Source organism: Oenanthe melanoleuca, chromosome 1 (genome assembly GCF_029582105.1).
Source record: "Oenanthe melanoleuca isolate GR-GAL-2019-014 chromosome 1, OMel1.0, whole genome shotgun sequence".
In the NCBI taxonomy this organism is placed as follows: domain Eukaryota; kingdom Metazoa; phylum Chordata; class Aves; order Passeriformes; family Muscicapidae; genus Oenanthe; species Oenanthe melanoleuca.
In genome coordinates this window covers 86,158,154-86,182,726 of record NC_079333.1, presented here as the reverse complement: position 1 = coordinate 86,182,726, position 24,573 = coordinate 86,158,154, and the positions used below count along the sequence as shown (strand labels likewise).

Here is a 24,573-nt window from a genome sequence, read left to right as displayed (position 1 = left end):
GGAGGTCCTTTCCAACCCAAACCATTCTATGATTCCATGATTTTTAAATTTATCTCTCTGAATTACTGCAGTTTGCTACCCAGATGCCTCACACTGAATAGAAGCTGCTGATCTCTGAGAAGTTATTATTACACCTGGTTTAAGAAGGAAATGTGTCACATAGGACAAATCATGGGCTGCACCACTCAGCAGTTTCTAAATGTTATTAAAATCTCACTCAAATATCTTTTGTTTTACACAGAAAGACCAACAAGCTGATGAATACATATGCTGTTATTTCCATACTGATTTCAAAAAGGATTTTAAACCAATTAATGCAATAATTGGAATGGTAGTACTCATTACAAGCCACAAGTTTCTGAGAACTGTAGGTACAAAAGCTTGATTGCATTCTGCCATGGAAGGTATTTGCACACCCAGAAGTTGTATTTAGGGAAGTTGAACATGATAATAACCCTCACAAGACAGCACTGTTGGATCCAAAGAAACCACTATCACATGCATCAGTTTCTTCATTATGTGATCTAATGAAAAGATGAACAAGGATTTTGCTTTCCCCAAGATGCTGGTTACCAAAATATGAAAAAGTAGCAGATCTACAAATGCAGTTGAGAAAAAAAACCAAACCAAACCAAACCAAACCAAACCAAACCAAAAACAAACAAAAACAAAAACCAGAGAATAAATTTATGTTTTACAGCAGGCACAAATCTGCCATTTGCAGCACACACACTCAATGGCACCAGAGAATTGGCTCCTAAAAGGTGACACAGTGTGAGGTGAAAAGCTGACCTAACTAAAAACTGGGGGAAATCACTGATATCAAACAGTTTTACATCAAAGTGCAGATACTGCAAATAATTCAATAGAGGGCACATAGATCCATTTTCCTCAAACAGAGTATGTTTGCTTGTGACCAGCTGCCACCTTTGTGGCCTTCTCCAACCTATAACCCTGACACAAGTCTTCCTTCTCCATCGAAGAAAAGACAGGTGATTCTTCTTGTCTCATGCATACCTGCTCCAAGATGTATCGGCGACACCTGAATTAGCTCAAATCAGGCACTTTAATGGTTCGCAGCACTTGGGTTGCAGTAGTGAAAGTTGACACATTTCAGCAGCGTCCTAGTGGGTGATTCCCTAAACCGTGCGACACCAAAAATGCCTGGGAGATGCAGGACTCATAGAAAACCTCCTGACACACCATCCACCTGCAAAGGGAACATTTTCACCGCAAGGCTGCGGCAGCCGAAGGGGGCTCTCAGGACAATCGCTCCCTAGAGGAGCCCTGGCCGAGACGATGCCGGGGTGCGCTGAGCTGCGAGGGACCCTCAGGGCTCGTCCAGTCCAGCCCCCGGCCCTGCACAGCCCATCCCCAGAGCCACACCCTGTCCCCAAGAGCGCTGTCCCAAAGCTTCCTGAGCTCTGTCAGGCTTGGTGCTGACACCGCTTCCCTGAGGAGTCTGTTCCAGTGCCCAGCCACCCTCTAGGTGAAGAACCTTTTCCTGATACCCAACCTAAACCTTCCCTGACTCAGCTTCAGGCCATTCCCTCGGACCACATTACACGGACAATCCTCCACTCCGAAATCGTGAAGAAGCTCCTCACCACAAATTCCTCTCTCTCTCTCCAGCAAACACTGTAGAGAAAAGTCCCAGGACATGTTTATTTAGGGGCGTGTGGAGGCAGGAGCCCGCGCGGGGGGATATCCCTGCCGGTCCAGCGCTCCCGGAACGCCGCGCTCGGGGCGCTGTTTCCGGGAGGGAAGGAGAGAGGCGGGGGGCGGGTTTGGGCGCTGCACCGGCGGGCGGCCCGCGGTCCCTCGGCGGCTCCGGCATCCAGAGCGGCGCGGCGGGAGGGACGATGAACCTGGAGCGGCTCAGGAAGCGAGTGCGGCACTACATCGACCAGGTGAGCGCCCAGCGGGGGCTGCTGGGGAGGGGGCGTCAAGCCCCCGGGTTTTTACACCGCTCTCGGCGTGGAGTCTGTAGAGAGAGAGGCCGGGGCGGGGCGGGAAGCGGTGCTGGCCTCTGCAAGGCGAGAGGGAGTAATTTTGTAATGATGCCGCGTTTTCCTGGAAGGGGAAGCAGCGGCGGTCAGAGGGGTGCGGCGGGCCGGGAGCGCCGCCGGCGCGGTCTCCAGCGGGAGCCGGGGCCTCCCGGGAGGTTTTCCCGGTTCCTCTCTCGTGTGGAGAAGGAGGAGGAGGAGGAGGAGGGGAGCCGCCGTGGGGCTGCTGTGCAGCCAAGGCGTCCTTGCAGGATCCCGCCCTCGGGTTGTGCAAGCTGGGCCGTACTTACCTAAGGCAGGGGGAAACGGCCTCTATTGCACCAGGGCAGGTTCAGGTTGGACATCAGAAAAAAAAAAAAATCTCTTCGCTGAAAGGGTGATTAGGCATTGGAACTGACTTCGTAGCACAGTGGTGGAGTCACTTCTTGGAAGTGGGCATGGCGCTTGGTGATATCGTTTAGTGAGTATGGTGGGTTCTGGCAAAGGTCGGACTTGATTATCTTGGATGTCTTTTCCAGCCTTAATGATTCTATGATCGTTACAAAGGGGCGTGGATTCAAAGAAGTTAAGTTTAGATTCGATATTAGGAAGAAATTCTTAACTGTGAGGGTGGAACTTGAAACAGGATCCCAGAGGAGCTGTGGATGCCCCATCCTTGGAAGCGTTCAAGGCCTGGTTGGATGAGGCTTTGAGCAGCCTGGTCTAGTGGAAGGTGTATCTGCCCCTGGCAGGTTAGAACTAGACAATCTTTAAGGTCTCTTCCAACCCAGACCATTCTGTGATTCTCTGCCTGGTAATTAAACTGCCCATCACACTCCTGCAATGCTGCAGATGGCTCATAGGAGGGCAGGGTTGTTTTCATTTGTTGATGGATTCAGCAATTATGATGCTGCAGGGCAAAAAAGAAAAAAAATTACACAAGAGGAAAAAATGTATAAATAAATTAAGTTAAATGTAGCATCAAACTGCTCTACTTCCAGTTCAGACTTGGTGCAGGAATCACTGCTGAGAAAAGCACACCCCTTAAATCAGCAAAGGCATTTCTCTGTGTGGCCAGCAAGTCTGACTGAAAGGCTGATTAGGGACCTAAGCTAATTTGGTTGGTTTGATTGGTTTGGTTTGCTGTTCTCCTTTGTGTTAAACTGTTTCACCAAGCTGCTTTGCCACACAGCTGTATAGACAGCTGTGCACTTCTGAGGAAGGGGCATCAGGAGGACCATTAAATTGCTTTTTTGTGTAATAATAAGTCATCCTATAGTACTGTAAGACTGCTCAACAGAAGTCATGCAGTGCCTTGTAGGCCAGGATTACACCTTTCTTTTGTGGGGTTGAGATAATAATTTAAATGTCTGTTCTTGTAGACAGCTATTAAATGAGTGTGGGGTTAGTTTGTGGCGTTTTGTAGGTTTTTTCCCCCACTTTGGAGTGCTGATTGAAGCCAAACTATTCTCTTCACAAATTTGCTGGGTATTATTAATCCCCATCAAGTAGGAAATGTAGGAACACATGATAGAAGAGAGCTCTTAAGTCGTGGAGTGTGCCTTATGAGGATTGGGATAACATCAGTGTGTGTATTTCAGAACAGCCTGCCAGACCTGTACTCCAAAAACATGAGAGTCTCTGAGGTTCTGAACAAACACCACAACTGCAATGGATGGTGCAGGAGAGGAGAGAAGCCATCAAAACTTTCTTAGTCTTCAGAGAGTCACAGAATGGTTTGAGTTGGAAGGGACCATAAAGACCATCTAGTTCCAACTCCCTGCCAGGGGTCCTTCCACTGGACCAGGCTGCTCAGAGCTTCATCCAACCTGGCCTTAAACACTTCCAGGGATGGGGCATCCACAGCTTATCTGGGCAGCCTGTTCCAGTGCCTCACCCCCCTCACAGCAAAGAACTTCCTCCTAACATCTAAACCTACTCTCTTTCAATTTTATTCCATTGCCCCTTGTCCTCTTGCTACATGCTCTTGTCAAGTCTTACAAATCCTTGCAATGGCAGGATATTTGTTAAGTGTCCAGCATATCCTGGGAATCATACCACTTCTCTGCATGGAATGGGATAAGGAACAGCAAGAATTCCTGATGATCTTATCAGGAGATAATCCTAGCGAATTCTGTGGGATTTTGCCAAATCTGGTGGCTGGGTTAGTGGGATATACTTGCAAATTCTACTTCTGTCTGATCTCTGGTTGCCACCACTCACTTCTGGCAAACTGGAGTCGCAAGAGTGAAAATGTGTATCCAAGGATAGGGGGAAGTGCATGTAGACACTATGGATTTATGTGAATTGAAGCATCTTGACTAAAGAATGAACATTTCTTGATCAGAGATGATGCTGCTGAAGTTACCTAAACTAATTTTGGTGCCCTTTTTAATAAATATAGTATTCTCTTTCTTCTAAAATGTAGCATTTTATTAAACTGGAGATGGGGATTCTTGCTACTTTTTCAGTCATGACAATTCAACTAATGACCTATTGCCATACTGACACAGCACATAACTTTAGGTGAAAGATACCTGCATTTTATTGGAGATAAATGAACAACTCTAAATTACTTTTGGGTATTCCTTGGAGATTACAGTATTGGCCCTTTAAAACTAGTTTTTAAAGTTACAAAGATATGAAATGTGAATCACCGTTCATTAGAGAATACACGCACAGAATATTAAATCTGACTGATATACACTGTATTTCAAAATTATCCAGAAAAGCTAACCCCAAAGGATTTCTAATGATTTCTATCATGCTTTTACAGCAACAGTATCAAAGTGCCCTGTTTTGGGCTGACAAAGTAGCTTCACTTTCTCATGGTAAGTGGTTATTTTTTACATTGTATTTTATTAACCTCTTTCTAATAGTGTTCTGTTTTGGTGGAGATTTAGTGCTTCTTGGCCAAATGTGGACATTTTGAGTTTAGTTTAAGTGCAATTTTGTGATCTTTGGAATGCCTTCTCCTAAACAGACCAGAGCTCATCTTCCTTCCCTTTTGAACTTTGTGTTAAAATTCATGTTTGAGCAAACCTTAAGGTTTGCCTTCCCTAAGAAACAGTAAAACAAGAGCAAGAGGCCGTGGTGGTTTCCTACATGACTCAGGGTTGCCCTGGGTGACAAATACAATGCAGATTTACATTAGGAGGGAGTTGATCCTGTCCACGGCCACTGGCACTTGCACTTCTTAAAGTGATTCCAGGGACTTGATCCCTCAAAGGCTTTGGTTGCCAGTAAGGTAGGAGGGCACTAAGCTGTGCTTCTGAGATTGCAACTCCAAGCTATGGAAGTCTAGTGCTTTCACTATTGTGAGGGTCCCACTGATCATCTTCTCGAGACAGATGTTTATGGATTGGTTTTTTTCTGCCCTTTGTCCACAAGCAGGGTAATCTTCAATTGCTGCTTTTTATATCTGTATTATTGTTGTCTCCTTCTCAAGACACATCTCTGTTATGACATTCTTTGTATTCACTGTCCAGTGCACTATCTGAGGTCTTTAAAGTTAAAATCTGATTATCTCTTAATCTCTCACTGACAGATACTGTAAGTACTTTATATATATTTGTAAATTAAATGGTGTAACTCAGTAGGATGCTAAAGCAGGGGGAAGATACTTCTCTAGTGAAGCAAAAGTGAACATTCTTTATTAAAATGTTTGAGTAAAGCAATGGTTAATAATTTGCTCTTTTGCTTTAGAGGAACCACAGGATATCTACTGGTTGGCCCAATGTCTTTACCTAACAGCTCAGTATCATAGGGCAGCACACGCCCTTCGATCACGGAAGTTGGATAAGGTAAGTCATTTTAGTCAGACATGCTACTCTTACCCTTCTTTTAAGGCTCTTCTGCTAACCACCGTGGCTTCTTCACCATCACAGGATTATGTTTATGAGAGAAGTAATTAAGAAAGCTGCATTGTTTAGTTTATAAGGCCCTTTGTTCAATCAATCAGGTTTAAAGCATTGTCCCCAGATAGGGTCACAGCAAAGGAAAGAGGTCCAAGGATGTCACTGCAGCAGGTATGGGAAGGTGGATTGTCACTTCAAATGTAGTTGTTTCAATTTTCCTTCCACTCTGATAATGAGTGGTAAAGACAAGAGTCAAGTAAGTCTCCTTTGGTAATTTAGTAGTAGAGAAAGTGTTACAGGCTCGCTTGGTCAGGAAGGAGTTTTGGTGGTGAAAGGAATGAAGAAACTATAGAACTGAAAAAGGAGAGAGCAAAAGGGACTCCAGCAGTGTAAGCAAACATGTTCTCTCTTTATAATTGATGTGTATGAAACTTCTCTTTCAGTTGTATGAGGCATGTCGCTACCTTGCAGCTAGATGTCACGTGAGTACACATTTTAACCCCTACTGGAAACAAATTAAACTAAATTAAAGGCATATCTTGGGAAGTTTAGGTACCTGATAGGCAGTGTAGATATATATGTTCTTTGAAACAACAGGTTTAAGTTTTCTGACAGTTGATTTCAGTTGGGTCACTGAAGTATCCATTGTGGCACTAATCTGAAGAAATCCCAGGAAATACTCCTCTAATATTTTGTGGGCAAAAAATGTGAATCATTTTTGTCTCATGTCTTCATGGTTACACTTTTATTTAGTTGATTGTAATCTGACCATAGGAGATGTGATTTATGGTTGTATAACTGTAGTTAGAAGCTTTATATTTCTGTATAAAATGTCACACATAAAAGGTAAAATGCAGTGCTTCAGAGACACAACTGAATCAATTGGTAGATTAAATACAGAAATTTGAAACAGCATAATGTGCTGCTTATAAGAATAAGATGATGGTATTTTATTAAAACTTGTGTTAACTGTTTTTAGAACCATACCTGTTTCTCTGCATAATGCTGAATAATACATTTTTCTGTGCATGCTTTATTTTATAATTTTTGCTTATTTTTATAATTTTATAATTTTTGCATATAATAGATGATCAGTAAAGGAACTAATTGCAATTATAAAATGACAAATGGTCAAATAAGAAAATGCATGCATGAAAAACCTGCTTATAAACACTAGTTGTTATAACCTATGGCTTTGAAACATGATACTGTGTTTATTGGTGCTTTATGTACAAATTTTTCAAAACCTTGTTTTTTGCATGCACATGTTTGGTTAGTATGCTGCAAAAGAGCATCAACAGGCCTTGGACATTCTTGATATGGAGGAGCCAATCAACAAAAGACTTTTTGAAAAGTACTTGAAGGATGAAAGTGGGTTGAAAGATTCTACCACAGACTGGGAAATGTCACAGTCCTCAGTAAGTGACATTATTTTAAAAAATATTTTTGTAGAAAAAAACCTGTGAAGTCAGAAAGTGATTTCACAGCTCTATGAATCTGAAACTGCATTAAAGCTTTCTTGTTGTGTGTAAACATTGTGTGTTAGCTCACCTGTATGCAAAAATAAACAGTGCTTTTCAACAACTTCTTACAAATTTTTTGCAGACACCTTGCAGGAACTTGATGATCTGTCATTGGTTTGTACAGTCTTTTAGCTCTTTCTTGATAATGTATGCTTACATTGTTTTCACTTGGGCTGCAGGTTCTGAGATAACAAAGCTACTTTTTTTCCTCCTTCAATTATTTTTAGTGAAATACTTCATAGTCACTCAAGTATTGTTCTCAGTTGGATATTCTTTGATCACATTTGTGAAAATTACATGAGGTAAAGTTGAAATTTTTGAAGGTCAGTGAAAAAATTGTGTGTAGACACAGTTTAAAGAGATTGGTATTATGATGTGTAGGCTGAAGAGTCATTAGTTTCAGAGATACAAATTAAAATTTATTAGCTGAAATTACAGTGTAGGTGATTGACAGATGGCATTTTCCTTGTAAGACTGAAGTGGCAAAGTGGGTTACATTGCTGTTGTGAACTGATTTTGAATGCTGGTATAATGGGATTAAAGGACTGTTTAGTTTTATGACAGAGTTTGGTAATGTGTCAGCTTTCTCTTCTGCTGACACTTTTCTGGCCTTCTGACTGAACCGATTACCCATCAAGGGAATTTGGAAAGAACATGTTAGTTAATAAACATTGTAGCAGAACTGGTAGTTATGGGTTTTCACTGTTTTCTGGAATATCTATGTTTTGGATTGAAAACAAGGATATATTTTTCTGTTCAGATCAGTTGAGTCCATTGATTTGGCCTTTTTCATCTCTACTGTTGTCATTCTTGTCTTGTGTGAAATATGTGGTTTAATGGTCAGCTGAGAAGTGTATTGCCTTTGGAAGTGACAATTTCTCTCTGTTGGATATGAAGGCAATTCAGTATAATTAGGTTACAACTCAGTATCAGAGAGCTGGATGCCAGAATTAGGAAAGATAAACTGTGTCCTCCTGTTGTTTATTTCAAGCATGTGTTTGTTTGGTAGTAGGTTACCTGACAGATTATTCTTTGGATTTTTCTTTGAGATAGTAAGGACAACTTTTTATTTAAGGACAGCACTAGAAAACCAGGTTCTAACACACACTAAATACTTTTTACTTTCCAGAGAGCACATTTGATTTGTACTCAAAACTAAATTGCAAATACTGATTCAGTCTTTGACATCCAGTCCTGCTTTTCCACCAGATCAAGAGCTCTATATGCCTTTTACGTGGGAAGATCTATGATGCTTTGGATAATAGAACCCTGGCAACTTACAGCTACAAAGAGGCCTTGAAGCTGGATGTTTACTGCTTTGAAGCATTTGATCTTCTAACATCACACCATATGCTGACAGCACAGGAAGGTCTGGAGAGAAGTATTTCTCAAATACAAGTAAAATTTAATTGCTTTCTCAAGATGTGTTTTCCTAGATAAAAGTTAAGGCAATACAACAATTTTCAGTGTATCTGTGCTATTATAGTCCTTGCAGTTGGAATGACCATCATAAAATCCTTTTAAGTTCTTAAAATGTAGGGTCTTGCTGTTTCTTCTGTAATATGACCACTTCATTGTTTTTAATTCATATAGAAAAAGAACTCCTTGAATCTCTACCTCTTAATAGACAATGTACAGAAGAAGAACAGGAATTGCTTCACTTTTTATTTGAGAATAAATTGAAAAAGGTAAGTCCCAAAAATCTGGAGAATTGATTAAAAGTCTTGACTTTGGGTGTAAATTTTCTTGGATCCCATTTATTCTGAACATTAAAATAAATCTGGAATTTTCTAATTTTTAAATTTTTTTATGCAGTACATCTCACTTTATGCAGTAGTGTAACAGTTTTCTGTTAATTGTTTTCTGCTGTGGTGACAACTTGAAATTCTGATTTATGTTTTTGAAAATTTATTTATTGAGAAACTTATAGCTGGGGAAAAAGAATGTTAATGTAGACAAAATGTCAGTTACCTGAAAGTATTAGGCTATAACAACATCATTTCAGACTATTCTTATCCAAAGATAAGGTGATAAAGAGCACTAAAAATATATATTGCTCAGTTTTAATTTCTACAGCCTACATGAAACATATTGACTATGGCAAGCATCTTTTGTGTTCTAAGCTTTTAAGTACTTTAAAAGAATCATTTTACAAATACAAGTTTTATGGACTTTCAGTTTAACAATAAAAATTTTAAGAACTTTAAAGATTCTTAAATATTATTCTAGGACTAAAAATATTAATACTTATGTCATCTGATTTTTGTTTAGTTTTTGTTTCAAATGTTGTTTTGTTTGTCTTTCAGTATAATAAACCCAGTGAAACACTGATTCCTGAATCAGTAGATGGTCTTCAGGAAAACCTGGATGTGGTAGTATCTTTAGCAGAAAGGCATTATTACAACTGTGACTTCAAAATGTGTTACAAGCTTACTTCAGTGTAAGTGTACAAAGCAACTTTCAGGTTTTTTTCTCATATGGTCGAGTGTAATAATTATGCCTGGACTTACAGCAAATATTGTTGTACAATGGGTAAACATATGTAATAATTTGATATGTATTGCTATATACATGTCATGTGTTGTATATGTCTCAAATATTTAAAATGTGCAGCTTGGGTCTGGCAAGACATGGTATTTTTATATCACATATCAAAGTATCCAAAGTAGAACTCTGCTCAGTCAGCACTGTGCTGAACCTCCCTTCATCCATCCTCTTCCTTATTCTGGTACTTTCCATTTTGTGTACTTTTTAGCTACTTCTTGTTTGGCCTTCAGAATGAACTGGTTTGAACTGGTTGGTTAGTTAGGAATTTTGGTTTCTCTGGCCAATTAAGTTGCCATGTTATTTATAATGATCAAAAGATATTATTAATTTAAAAGCTAGCACATTATTTCTAATTTTGATGGCCGAGTGCTGTGTATCGGTAGTTACACATCCAGGGCATGCACTACTGCTTGGGTCAGAGAGGTCAGAACACTACCATTGTTTGCTTCTCAGCTACTGTAAGTCTGGACTCATGGATTGTTTCTGAATGCCACAGGAAACAAAATTTTACAACTGAGCTAAATATGACTCCAAAGGCATACTGCTTGATGTTAACCTCAGGAATCTGAGGACTATTGCTTGAAAGTTGCTGTCAAATGCATAGAGAAGATGAACAGAAATGTCTTTAGTCAAAATAGTTTTCTAATGCCTAATGCGGTAATTAACTGGGACATTACATGCTATACAAGCAGTTTGCTTTTAACACATTAAAGTTTTTGAAATGTGCATTACAGTTTTTTTAACTTTTTTTTTAGAGTGATGGAAAAAGATCCCTTCCATGCAAATTGTTTACCTGTACATATAGGGACACTTGTGGAGCTTAACAAAGCAAATGGTAAGGAACACAACGTTTAATACAACTTAACAGAAGGGTGTAGAGCTCCAATTTTAATAAAGAATTAAAGATGTGAAGAAGCCCCCTTATATACCATTTGAAAAATTACATGTATTTTTCCTCCTACCTGCTGTTTCAAGAGAACATTGGTAACTGGTAAAGAAGGGAATTTCAGAGCTGACAGCAGGATTGAGGGTTAGGGGGAAGTAGATGTGCAAAGAATTCATGGTCATGAGTGTTGCTATCTTTTAACCACTGGACTGTGCAGCCAGGAGGCCCATGAGCTACACTGCCTCATTCCTGTCACTGTGATTTCTGTTTCCAGGTGATCTTTGTACAGTATCTGGCTGTACTTTTCTGCCCAACAATAAAATATACTAAATTAAACTAGAAAGAACTCTTCAGCAGTTGTGTATGCTTAGGTGGACAAAATTCTAGACTCTCCTTGCCTTTGCTGTTATGAAGGCCTCTCTTTAGTTCAAACAAATTAATAATCATACAACACCTTCATTGGAATTACAGTAACAGCTTACTTGCAGGTGGCTTTTTCTCATTCCAGACTGCCTATAAATCAAGTGAGCAGCTTGAATGTCTTTAAAGTCAATTGGAAAATAGAATAAGGAGCTCGTATGCTGTGCAGTCTCTTGGGATGGTGCATTATATACACATAGGTCATTAGGTGTACTGGTACTTCTTGGTGATCAGTGAATGTACCTCCCACTTATTTTACAGTTAAGTACATCTGAAAATAGGGCAAGTACTCTGATTTTTCTTCAAAATCTGCCTTGAGAAGCATTGGGTACAAAAGTTAAAATTTTGTAAGCCAGTTGTAATTTTATTTTTTTTTCCTGGAGCTGAGACTTGATACAAAGCGCTCCAGGGCAATCTCATTGATTTAAAAGCGCTGTGCTCTGAAGAAATAGAAACTTTACATGCTGTAATGCTATTTCCTTTGAAATTGCATAGGCAAGAGAATTGTTGTCCTGTAGCTGATTACTGCTGCTATTATTAGAAATTCTGTAGTAAGTTATTCCAGTAAATAGAATTATTATTTTTACTAAAAAAGTAATCACTTGGAATTATTCCAAATAATATAATAATTTATTTACTTTTGTCCTATTTTCAGCATATTAATGCACAGGACTCTACTTTGAAATGGATCTAGCCAGTATGTTATTCCTTTTAGATGTAGGAAGTTGAATAGTTTTACCTTGACAAGGTACATTCAAGTGTAATATTACTGGCATTTATTTTAATGTTTGTTAATGACCTAAGTTGTTGCAGAATTCGTAAAGGGTGGGAAGTAGAGCTGCTTATTTGTGTGCTGTGAAGACTTCTGGGTTGTTTTGGTTGGGTTTTCTTTAGCTAATTGCAAAACTGAATCTATTTTGAGGCAGTTTGAAGCATTGCCACTAAAAGAGAACATTGTTTTCACTTGTTGATTAGTAATGTTAGATGTTCTGTATATTTTGTATAGAAGGCTAAAAGACTTGAAACATCTAAATGTTTTAGCACGTTGTAATTTTCTTTTATTGTTTCTTCCCACTATGTAGAGCTTTTCTATCTTTCTCACAAACTGGTGGACTTGTACCCAAATAATCCTGTAAGTTGTTCTAAGTCTTTGTTGTCAGGTAGTTTCTTTTTTAGATGAAAGCACATAAAAGTTGTAATGTATTAGTTTGAGCTACAGAATTAAAAATCTATTTCTAGATGAAGACTGTAGAAATGGTTCGCTTCTTTTATTTTCTCTGCATTGTAATTTCCTTATGCCAAGTTTATTTTTGTAAAATTAAGTACCTGTAAAAGGTATTCAGTGCGAGTTATTTACTTTGATTAATAATTTAAAACAAATGCTACAGTAATAAATGTCTACAAGTCTCTGAGCAACCTCTTCCAGTGTTGATCACCTTCACAGTAAAAATTGTCTTTCTTTCATTTCATCTTAATTTTCTGTTGCAACTTGTACCCATTGCTTCCCGTGTTATCCCTGCACCCCTGAAAAGAATCTGGCTCTACCATTAAATAATTGAGGAGAGCAGTAAGCTTTCCACTTAGCTCTCTCTTCATGAGACTAAGAAAGCTCCAGTTAGAAAGGTACATGCCAGCAGTTCTAGCTTGTCTGTAATACCAAATAATTTGAAGAGCTGACTGTGATTTCAGTGAAAATGTTCCTAACTTCTCTAATTATTATGTCTGCCTCTCTTTTGATGCTTCACTAAAATAAGTGTGATGTATCTAATAATATTCTATTTTGGTTTTGATGTGTAGGTGTCATGGTTTGCAGTAGGATGCTATTATCTCATGGTTGGCCACAAAAACGAACATGCTAGAAGATATCTCAGGTAATTTTTTTTTCCTATTTTCCTTAGTGAATCTGTTGCTTACTTGCTAAGTAAACGTTTAATGTTCATGATTGTTTGTAAGCTCATAAAGAGAAGTCTCAATGAACTGGTTACTACTTAAATGCTTTTGTTGCTACCCTTTTTTTTTGGTGTAACAATTTAGATCTCATCCGTGGAGATACTTTAAAACTGAGGAAGACTTATGTGGTATCTCTTTAGGCAGTCACCTTCCTGTTTTAGGCAGGTGTAGTCCCTGCAGTTGCTCCTGCTGCTGAGCTAACTACAGCTGTAGGTGATCAGGCCTCAGTTCTCAGTTGAGGGACACTCAGGCATTCTCCCAGGTTCAGGTTTCATATCTGAAAGGGAAGAATTATATGGAAAATTCTGACATTTGGCTGTCCAGTTCTTTCTCTGCACAATTAGTAATTTAGACATTTTCAATTCCTGATTATTATGAGTCAAATGTTTAAATTCCTTACAAGTAGCACTGTGAATTTCTTCAAGTAGCTGTCCTGAGTGATATATTTGGTTTTGGTTTTGAAGAAAAAAACATCTTTAAATATACAAATATCCCTAGACAGCAAGAAAGGATCTGTAGACATGTTAAAGAGAAAAATAAACAAACCAAAAACAACAAACATCAAAATTCAGAGTGGTTTTGGCAAAAGGGAAAAGAGGTCTGCTAAAAGTGAAATAGTAACAAGATGCTTAAATTTTTGGAGAAGAATGATAGTGTAAAGCTAACAAGGATAGGGACAGCTTACAGTGGGCTACACAGTGGTTTCCAGAAAAGAAACTTGAAGACACAGTCAAATACCCACATATCTTTCATTGCTGTCATGGGTGGCAAGATACAAATGTTTGAATATGTAAAGTTTTGTCTCAGAAGACAGAGAACAAATTGTTCTCTAGGATCTGTGATGAGAAATAATGAGTTTAGCTGTGACAGACAAAATTTAGATTATATGTTAGGAAAAAAAAGTTTTTAAGGATAGTTAAGCAATATGATAGAATACTTATGGAACGTGTATCATCTCCATGTCAGAAGCTTTTAAGAAAAGACTGGGCACGCTTGTTGTGAGCTGTTTAGTTATAAATGCCCTTGTCTTCAGATTCAGAAAATAATCTACTTCAGCTTTCTAATGTTCTTGTCAAGTGCACCTCCTTCTAAAGTCTCCAGGTTTGATGCTCAGGTTGCAGTTTTCAGCTCAAGACTTGACTGACACTTTGTATACTCTGATACATGGCCTGTGATGTGACAAATGCTCATCTTCTTCAAGGCTAGCACAATTAGATGTCAAAATTTCAACCTATGTGTTCATTTGGTGTTTTCATTTCCTTCTCCTTAAACTTGGATTTGATAAAATATGTTTATTTCAAAATGTATAGCTAGGATTTTGCAATGAGTTTTGAGTCACTACTAATGTTTTGTGTATTTTACTCAGTTCAGCTACTATATAATTCTTTATGTTCAGTAATATCAAATAATTTCTCCTGTCTGTGAAGTGTGGCAGAAATAATAAAATCAGTTCACAAGAATGTGTGATACTTCTAAGTGTTAAATAGTTTCAGCTTTTAAAATTAACTTTGTTTACTACTGGTCATTACAGACAATTATCTTAATAGATACCCAACCATGTGGCATAGCATTGCTATCTAAGTAGCCATCTGCAGCAAATGAAATGTAATTTCAGATGTGTTTCCTTGTGACTTGCTCTTGTTTTTAGCAAAGCTACTACACTGGAGCGAACCTATGGCCCTGCATGGATAGCATATGGACATTCATTTGCAGTGGAGAGTGAGCATGACCAAGCTATGGCTGCATACTTCACAGCTGCACAGCTCATGAAAGGGTCTGTACAAAAATCATATTCAGGAAGATTCAAATGAAACCATAAGTAGTGTAGAATACTGACTTACATACCTTTAAACAGTAGCAATACATTTGCAACAATTATCTGGTAGGGAACACGACAGAAAAAAATAGTTTCTCCCCAATAATTTAGCCATCTGCATTTAGCTGTATTATTTGTGATTACTGTTCTGACTTTATAAGTTCTAAAGTCAAATTTTATGTATAGGTAATCTAAGTTCTACCTGAACATCTTCTTAAATTTGTGAATCATGGTTGTCAAAGAAGCTCATCACCTGCTATATAGTAATAGCTTGAACAGCTCTCTGTGCTGTGGAAAGGGGTTGTAAAATGAGTTATGAACTAATCATGTCATATTTCATATAAAACTATCATATTTGATTGTGGTTACTAGTAAATGTAGTTCTTTTATCAATTATTTCTTCCATATTCTATTTGTAAATTAAATGTGTGAATGAAATTAGGGGAAAAAACATCAGAACTAAACTTAAATGCTGAGAAAATACATGTGATTGCAGTGCAGGTTACAATTACTATTGGAGTTCAGTCTCTTATTAAAGAGAGATGTAAAGTCTCGTAAACTTCCCCTTAGGTTAACAGTCCATTTCAATCAGCTTTTACTTGGATGTACATAAACATATGCAAACAGTTGGTATGTCTTTAGAGTTTGTGACTCCATTCTTGACAACCACACAGAAACAAACATGCACTTTGTTGTATGGTTTTTAGATGTCATTTGCCGATGCTCTATATTGGACTGGAATATGGTTTGACCAACAACTCCAAGTTGGCTGAACGGTTTTTCAGCCAAGCTTTAAGCATTGCACCTGAAGATCCTTTTGTTATGCATGAAGTTGGAGTGGTAGCGTTTCAAAATGGAGAGTAAGCTTACAATATATGATTAAATACTATATTAAATGGGGATTATTCTGGATTGTAATGTGCCAATATATCTACTAAAGTACTTATATTGAACTATAGTGTCTTTTGGTTATAGTTTAGATGATGTTCATCTTAAACCCTTGATTTCTACATTATTCTTCCTTGTTTAGGATTAAACAAGAACAGAATTTAATGCTAGAGGAATATCCAGAGATTGATGCTATCTTCCATGTGCCTGTCGTTGTGTAGTTGAATGTCTGAAAAAGCATCTATCTGCACACATACTATAAAGTTTTGTACAGCAAAACATTTTGTCAGCTCAGGAGGTTCAAAATGTATTCTGGGGAAAAAAGCCTAACCTATATAAGAAGTGTTTAGTCAATGTATTTAGTTTTATTCTGGTTGTGTTTTTTTGTTTTGTTTTTTTTTTTGGTTTTGTGGTTTGTTTTTTTTTTTGTTTTGTTTTTTTTTGTTTTGTTTTGTTTTGTTTTTTTTGTTTTGTTTTTTTTTGTTTGTTTGTTTGTCTTGTTAGCTCTTAGGACCACAATGCAAAATATAGCCAAATTTAAATTACTGGGTTTTATATCTAATTTCACTCATATGATGAAATAATGTCCTAGAAATCTTGCTTCATACTAGTACTTCATACTCATACTAGTTTTCTCATACTGCTAATGAAAACTAATTTACTTTTATTTCCCCCCACCCCGTCAATCCTTAGCTGGAAAACTGCAGAAAAGTGGTTCCTTGATGCACTGGAAAAAATTAAAGCTATCGGAAATGAGGTATTTATTCTAATAACATGTAAGGTCATAAATTTGTAAAATTCCAGTGAATCCTGTAATAGCTTGTGACAAAACAAAAAATGTTGTACTTATCTTAAGATAGAAGTAATACAGTATAAATTTTATTTTAAAACTGTCTTCAGTGCTCCTAGGCTGAGACTTGAGATGACTTTTTCTAGTTAAATAGAAAACAAGTTTTGTTTGGTTTGCATCAAGTTTTACCATCACTTTGAAGAAATATTATTGGCTTTGGGGAAGTGAAAAATAGAAAAGTGAGTTACTGAATAAATGTTTTGAGCTTATGTTTTTTGTTAGGAGTTTAAAATGCTTGTAATTTTTCTTGATCATAAACAAAATTCCCTAATCATTTGTATGTTGGTTTTATTTTTTTAAAGTAGACAAAATTTAGTTACAGTCTAGGAAGTTGCAGTTATTTGAATTGTGCATTATTTTGCAGGTAACAGTTGATAAATGGGAGCCTTTATTGAACAACTTAGGACATGTCTGCAGAAAACTCAAGTAAGCAGAGAGTACTGGAGCTCCATTTCTCTATAATGCTGCACAAATGTATATCAAGGCTGTATAACACATGAGAGTAGTGTAGAATTACCCTGTAAGAACAAGATTCTCTAAATCAGCTTGTGAACATAACTACATTAATCACCCCTTGTATCCTGTTTATTACACAAAAGTTAAAGTACTTAATGTAAAAGCCTTTCTTTAACTATTGATTCTTATTAAGGGAATTAGTTGTAGGCTTTTAGATACTTCTGTGGGTGTGAATTTTAACTCTCCACTGTCCCAGTCCTCACATGCTGAAATGTGTCCACTGATTTAATTAACATAAAGGTGGGTTTGTGCCAATTAATTGTTTGGATTAGGACTTACTGGTTTTTTACTGCAGAGAAATATTCAGTGGCATTATAACACAGCAAGGGAGTCTTTGTTTTTTAGAACAAAACTATTTAAAATTTCATTTCATGTTTCTATTTCATGAATAGAAAAAGTGCAAAGTACAAGCTTTACAAAATACAATTTTTAACAGTTTCAACACAGAGATGTTTCCTCATTAATTACCTTAATCTGACTTTAACCAGTACTTTCTTTTGTTCAATCAATGCAATTTTTAAAAAATATTTTTAGTGCTTTTAATTGCTCAATTGGTGTACACTGTAATTTTTGTTTCAAAGCTGCTAATGAGAATGTGATTATGGTAGATGAAAGCTGTACTTCTGCTTTGGCTTTGGTAGTAATTGCTTTGTGCTTGAATCGCCAATTAGTCTTCATTTTCATAATGAAATAAGGACGTATAACAGTTACTCCTTGTGCCAAGATCAAACAAAAGGCACTGTTTCTGAAATCTGTTCATGAGTATAATTTCAGGGGTTTTTTCAAATACTTTTGTTTATAATTACTTTTGTCTTTTTTTAAATTTCTACAGTAAATTACTACATCATGCTTTGTACAACTTCTAATATTTGCTCAAGTTCAGAAATCAAAGCTAAAGTATTTTTGCTTGTAAACCTTGTAAACTGTCTTCCAAGAAAATCAAGCTGAGAATCTAGGCAGCTGTACATATTCATTGACATCTTTAAAACTCTGTAATAACTAATTTAGTAGTGTCTGCAGTACATAATATGGCTACTACAAAAAACTTACTGGATATATGTCTACTCATAGTATTATGTGGTTGAAATTTGCAAGCAGCATATTCAAATACAGTGGTAGGCAATTGAACATGTAAATACTTTGAGTAAAAATGAAATTGAAGTAATGTGAAAAGTTTGTGCAGCAAGCAAATGGTTGCATAATCTTTCAGCCTCAATTGTTACTTGATGCCCTCTACCAACTTCATGTGTTGCTCATTGTATAATTTCATTATCACTTTAGGTGTTAAAATTTCTTGTGAACAAGCGATATCTATCTTTATTTTTAACAATGTAGAACTAGGATGTCAAATGTGACAATTTAATTTCTCAGAGTAATGTTGTCGTGTACATTTAATACTTGTTTTATAAAAAAACAAATGCAATAATCAGTGTAATTAATAGGTAATTTTCAAAGACAGGTTGATATTTGATAGATATCATGGATATGCATAAATCTCCTTTTCTGATAGAGCATGTTGCAAAATGACAAAGCTACCAGTGTATGCAGCTCTTAAGGGTTGTGAAATTTCTGCCCAGAGAGCTTTTCTCAGTTTGAATCATGTATGATGTAGTCTCATACTGCTCCTTCTCTCCCTCGGGAAGGCAAATGAAAGCTACAGAAAGAAAGTCAGTGCTACAATGAGGAGCATTAAACATCTAAAGCAATTTACCATATCAAACAGCTAAAGTCTCCAAATGGGACCTAGCTGTAGGCAGTTGTTGTGCTACATGAGGAGAACAATGATTTCCCAATTACACTGAGGAAGAAAATTGTCAATATCCATGAGTCTTTTGTACATTCCATTATTATGGAATTCAGAGTGTGAAGCAATAATTTTAAAGTTCTGGCACAACTGTGTTCTGCTTTCTAAGAAAAATACCTACAGGGTACTGTAAAAACACCTTTCACCTTGAAGCTTACTAATAGATCCCCTGTACTTAACCCTAACAGGAAGTACGAAGAAGCCCTGGAATACCATCGCCAGGCTCTGGTATTAATCCCTCAGAATGCTTCTACCTACTCTGCCATTGGCTACATACACAGCCTCATGGGCAATTTTGAAAGCGCCATTGACTATTTCCACACGGTACGTAACTGGCTTCAGCTGAAGGGCTGGTCACAGATTCTGTTATTTACTGCTGCACTCTGGTTTGGGCTTAGAGTAAAGAAGCAGCATTTTTTTCCCAGCCTCCAAATGAGGTTTCATTTTACAATCTTAATTTGGTTTTTTTCTTATACCTTCTATATTTGATTGATTGGATAAAAAATGGCCTCTTTGGCAAACTTGGAATTGCAATTTATATTTTATGTACGTAAGCTTCTCATGCACCTGAAATAATTTTAAATACTACCAACCTAGAACTTTTACAGTAAGTAAACAGCAGCATATGTTATATCTCATGACATGTGAATGATTTCCTGTCTATATATGTACTTTTCTGGTTTTGTTTTTGTCCTTTCCTTGCATACTACTTCAGCCAGTTCATATGATAGTGTTATTTTGGTTGTGCAATGTTTTGCTTTTACAGTGAAGGCTATGCTCAGATAGCATTGTGGAACAATAAACCAACAAACTGAACCATTGCAGACTTAACATGTAAATGTTTTTATTTGCTACTAAATACTTTTTACTGGTTTTTTGTTTTTTTTAATAGGCCCTTGGTCTCAGGCGGGATGACACGTTTTCTGTCACAATGCTTGGACACTGCATAGAAATGTACATTGGTGATTCTGAAGCCTATATTGGTAAGTCTCTAACTTATGTGTGTCTTAAAGCCATTGAGTCCTTTGAGAGGAGTGTTATTCTTATGTCAAGAAGTACTGCCTACCACTAACTAACTCACAAAGCAGACGATATTTTTGTTTGGGTTTTTTAGTTGGTTTTTTTAATGGCAAAGTGAGTCAGAACTTAGCAGCAATTGCAGATGGCCACTGGTTTTTGTGAGCATCATGAGAGTAAACTCTCACCAGCATAAAGAAAGGAAACACTTTGTCATTAAAGGTGTTGATGATTTCTTTTATAGAATATATTGATTTGTGGCATCTTAGATCACTAAGGGAATGGGGGAAAAATTAAACAGAGGTATGGAGTTAGGAAATCAGAGCACTAATGCTAATATTGTTGTAGAGCAAGGTATTTTCACCTTGTCAAAACTTGTCTCTGTGGGGAACAGAATAGGTTCTTCTGAATCCAAAAATACAGCTTTATATATGGTAAAAAAAAAGGGCTTCATAACAGTAATGCATTATATTGCCATAGGTTTAAATTTTCTACAAAAGTTTTTTCTCTGCAAAAAACTTCTATATTTTATTAGATTTCTGCTTCATTGAACTTAGTGATTTATCTGTAGTGAACACAGTTATGTCCTGTCAAGCATGTTAAGAAGGCTGAAGCCTTGAAAGTAAAAGCCATCTGTGTGCTCAAGTGCTTTTCCTGCAAATTTTTCACACAATTGAAACAGATGTTTCTTCCCAATATTGTCTTGCTCCATATGTAGTAATTTAACACATCTGGAAGAACCATGCAGCCATGTGATGTGCATTAATGCAAACCAAACTGTGTGTAACTTAAACAAGAAAAAAGCCCCTTGGAGAATTGGGAAGGGAATTGGCAATTACTTCTCAAAACAGACTTTTGAATCTGAGTTGTGCTTCTTGTATTGTGCTTTTTTGAGAAAGGAGGCTGCTGGATTTTTTTCAGAACAACTCATTCAGCTTCAGTCATTAAGCAGCAGCAGCTCCTTGATTGTCTGAAAGCAGAGAATTATAGTAGTTTCTGAATTATAGCTTCTTTGAGATTACATTTTTGGGAGTATTCATTTGAAATAAACTAACGGTTTGTCTGTTTTCCTAGGAACAGAGATCAAAGACAAATTAAGATGTTATGACTTTGATGTACACACAGTGAAGACATTAAAGAACATAATTTCACCTCCCTGGGATTTCAGAGAATTTGACATAGAGAGACAAACACTGGATGAAAGCGGCATAGTAACATTAGAGACATCAAATCAAAGGAAAAGTACTGATACCAGTCGCCCATTGGAAGAAACATTTGAGATTGAAATGAATGAAAGTGATATGATGTTAGAAACATCAATGTCAGACCATAGTACGTGACCATAAATACTGGTAGAGAGCTCATTTTGTCTAACTGTAGTATGTTTGTTTTAGCATTTTTGTTACGGTGTTGTCTCTCATGAATTTGCTATTTTTTATATGAATTCAAACTACTATGTACTTAACACCAGGAATTTTATTGTTCCTACTTTATAAATATTCCTTTCCTGATAGCACTGTCATGAATTCCCATCTGAATCAAGAAGACCTCACTGCATCGATGCAGGTCATATACATAGTTTGAATCCATACTATTGGCTATTTTGCACATGCTTGTGCATTACTGAACATGAATTCAAGTTTTAGACACAACTGCACTTTGGAATTCAAGGGTGTCAAGGGAGGAAAAGTTTGGGGAGGAGTCTGTATTTTTTCAGAAATTGCACACACTCTCACTGTGGAAATCTGTTGGGTCCAGGTGATCCCATTGCTTTCCTACGAGGACTGGCACAGTAGCGTAGAGAAGTTGGGTTCTGTCCCAGTAACAATGGGAACTGTACTGTGGTTCCACAAAGGGAACTGGAGATACCCAAATTTCCCTTCCATATGTTAGAAAATATGGATTGGACTTTGCACTGAGTGCAAAATTCAGTACCATTCCCATATATTCTTAAACATGAGAAAATAGGGTAAACAAAAATGTTTTACTTCCTAGTTCTGAAACAATTCAACCGAAGTTACACATTCTCCTGAAAAACATAGTATGAGCCATGAGTCTTAAGTGAAAAAGTATCCAAGCAGAGTATTGGGAAAATTAATCATTTAGAAAGCATGTGTATCGCCTGAGCAGAGTCAGGTCCCTCTTCAGTGTGGCTGGCAAAAAACAGTTCATACAAAGGGCTTTCGTTTCTTGGAACCTGGTAATTGGGGTGTGGTGCAGGTGGCTTCTTTGAGATAAACTGAGGATTTTTCCTGGACACTCTGGAAGAACCTAAAATGAATGAGTCTCAACAGCTGCTCTATTAGGCAGGTCTCTTCTTTTAAAGAATCTTTTGATAGTTATTTTTACATCTGTGTTTATGTATCCTGAATAATTGTAACCAAAACTATCTCATGGATAATATGACAGCAAAGGCTTGTTGCTGTACACAGAAGGATATTGCAAGTAGTTTCTCAAAGATTCTCAAGGAGCCAAACTCCTCTTTCTTTGTATCATTATTTTTAATCCAGCATATGTAAGTCTAGTTTTCTAGTAAGACATCATGGCAATTTCTAAATGGAAGGTGGCAAAACAGTCTTCTACAGAATCAGGCCTTTTGACTGCTGTCAGACTCGGATATAAATCTTGAATTGTTTTTTTTTTTCTCTGATACTAATTCTTTTCATTGGCAAAATGGTTTTAAATATTGATAAAAGTTCATCTTTCTTCCTGCACTCCCCAGTTACAACATGATGCTGTGTCAATTGTAATGGGAACACTGATTTATGTTATTCCTGCCTGTAGCAATCTACTGTGCTACTTCCTCAGCTGTGGTAATACAAATCCTTGTGTCATTACATTGTGAATGAAATCAGGGATCTGGAACAGCATTTTAAAATATTTTCTAGATCTGGTCAATTTTTAGATTCAAGGAGAGCAAGCCACTGCTGTGTTACTTGTCAACAGTGGGGCAGAATGGTTGGAGTGGGAGGAAACAGATGGAAAAGTGAGAATGGGCACTGCTATAAGGGCAGCCTACCATGACACTGTGCCTTGGCAGGTATCTGCTGAAGGTGTTTTGGCTGGCTATTGCTGACCTTTGTTTATCGGTATTAAAGATTACCTAGAAAGAAATGTATGCAAAGTGTCCTAAATTGTGAAGGACTCTTTAGGATGTCAGAGGAATTCTTGATACGGCTTGGTTTGGTTTGGCTTGGCTCCAAGCCTTTTAGGCAGCTACAGTTGGGTTAGAGCTTGTGAGCTGGCTCATGGTGTATGTCTCAGACAGAACTTTAGGGAAAGTTTTTCTCTTCTCATTTATCTTCTGTTCAACGTTTTGACCTGTTCTTGTTCTGTCCAAATCCCTGTCTTTGTAATGGCAGCACCTTGCTGCCAAGCAGCTTGCCCTGGTCTTCTGCACCTCCCATCACCTGTCCTGCTCTTCCTAGATAGAGCTTAGTGCCTTACTGGGTTATTATGACATTTACCCTGGCTCAAGTTGAATTTAGTATTGTCCTTGCCCTCATGAGGACTTTGGTTATTAGTTTTGGCCTGACTTGACCTCAGATTCTTGATTCCTGCTACAAGCCATTGCCATTGCCTCACTTGGCTTTGGCTGGTGGGTACAAGGGTCCACAACTCTCAGGTTGGGTGTCTTATAAATATGCCCCCAAAAGAGAAATTTTTACTCTTTCTCTTCCAATTATTAGTTTTGTCCCAGAGTGAGGAGATGAGTGTTGCCTTAAAGGTTTTCAGAACAGATATGAAAACAAGGTTTATGCTATGAATGTCTCCAAAAATTTCTTCACAGGTACTGCTGCCTAAAAGATTTGAAAATTGTTAACATATTGATTAGAGCCTGGTGCTAAATAATACCAGTGCCATGGGTGCCTTCTAACTCAGAATATTCAGTGATTTCAGTTTACTCAGCCTATGCCACCTACTTTTATTATTCCACTTCAGATCATGTATTTCCTTCATGCTGTGGACAGCTGTTTGAGAACTATCAATGCAGCAGGATCTGAAGATTTGAAATGGCCCTGTGTATTCTGATTAAATTGCAGGCATTTTTGCTCCCTCTGTCTAGTTCTGATAGCTCCAGACAAGTGTGTGATGTGTTGTTATTTTGGAGCTTGCTGTACCTCTGCCACCAATTATAGGAGATACTCCAACTCACACAGGAGTTTCAAGAAATTTTTTGGATCTAGATACTGCAAAATTTGTTGATTGCAATCTAGGACTAAAAAGCCTTGCTTTGACTGATATACTTGGAATAATCATGGAATCATAGAATAGTGTGGGTTGGAAAGGACCTTAAAGATCCTGTAGTCCCAACCCTGCTGTCATGGGCAGGGACCCTGCCAGGTTACTTAAGGCGCTGTGCACCCCGGCTTTGACCACTGCCAGGGATGGGCACCCACAATCTCCTTGGGCAACCTATTCCAGTGCCTCACCATCCTCACAGTAAGTTTCTCGCTAACATCTAGCCTAAGTTCCCCTCTCCGTTTGTACCCACTCTCCCTTGTCCCATCACA

At 37.6% G+C, this 24,573-nt stretch overlaps 1 protein-coding gene across 1 annotated transcript; it reads left to right on the top strand.

Annotated features, from left to right (window-relative positions):
- The first annotated feature begins 1,764 nt into the window (after positions 1-1,764).
- Positions 1,765-23,177, top strand: CDC16 (cell division cycle 16). Its single transcript, XM_056496199.1, has 18 exons — positions 1,765-1,910; positions 4,762-4,816; positions 5,691-5,788; positions 6,286-6,324; positions 7,120-7,260; positions 8,575-8,734; positions 8,959-9,053; positions 9,672-9,805; positions 10,668-10,747; positions 12,301-12,350; positions 13,016-13,089; positions 14,817-14,942; positions 15,692-15,844; positions 16,566-16,629; positions 17,087-17,148; positions 19,231-19,366; positions 19,935-20,025; positions 21,134-23,177. Exons 1-18 carry the CDS (start codon positions 1,863-1,865, stop codon positions 21,397-21,399), a joined length of 1,872 nt encoding a protein of 623 aa, XP_056352174.1. The 5' UTR covers positions 1,765-1,862; the 3' UTR covers positions 21,400-23,177.
- Positions 23,178-24,573: the final 1,396 nt, after the last annotated feature.

Bases quoted from the DNA above. Each gene is read 5' to 3' on its own strand.
- CDC16 (XM_056496199.1), top strand. From the start codon at position 1,863: ATGAACCTGGAGCGGCTCAGGAAGCGAGTGCGGCACTACATCGACCAG. The intron at 4,817-5,690 runs GTAAGTGGTTAT...CTTTTGCTTTAG, and splicing joins AGTAGCTTCACTTTCTCATG to AGGAACCACAGGATATCTAC. The intron at 9,054-9,671 runs GTAAGTCCCAAA...TTTGTCTTTCAG, and splicing joins TTGAGAATAAATTGAAAAAG to TATAATAAACCCAGTGAAAC.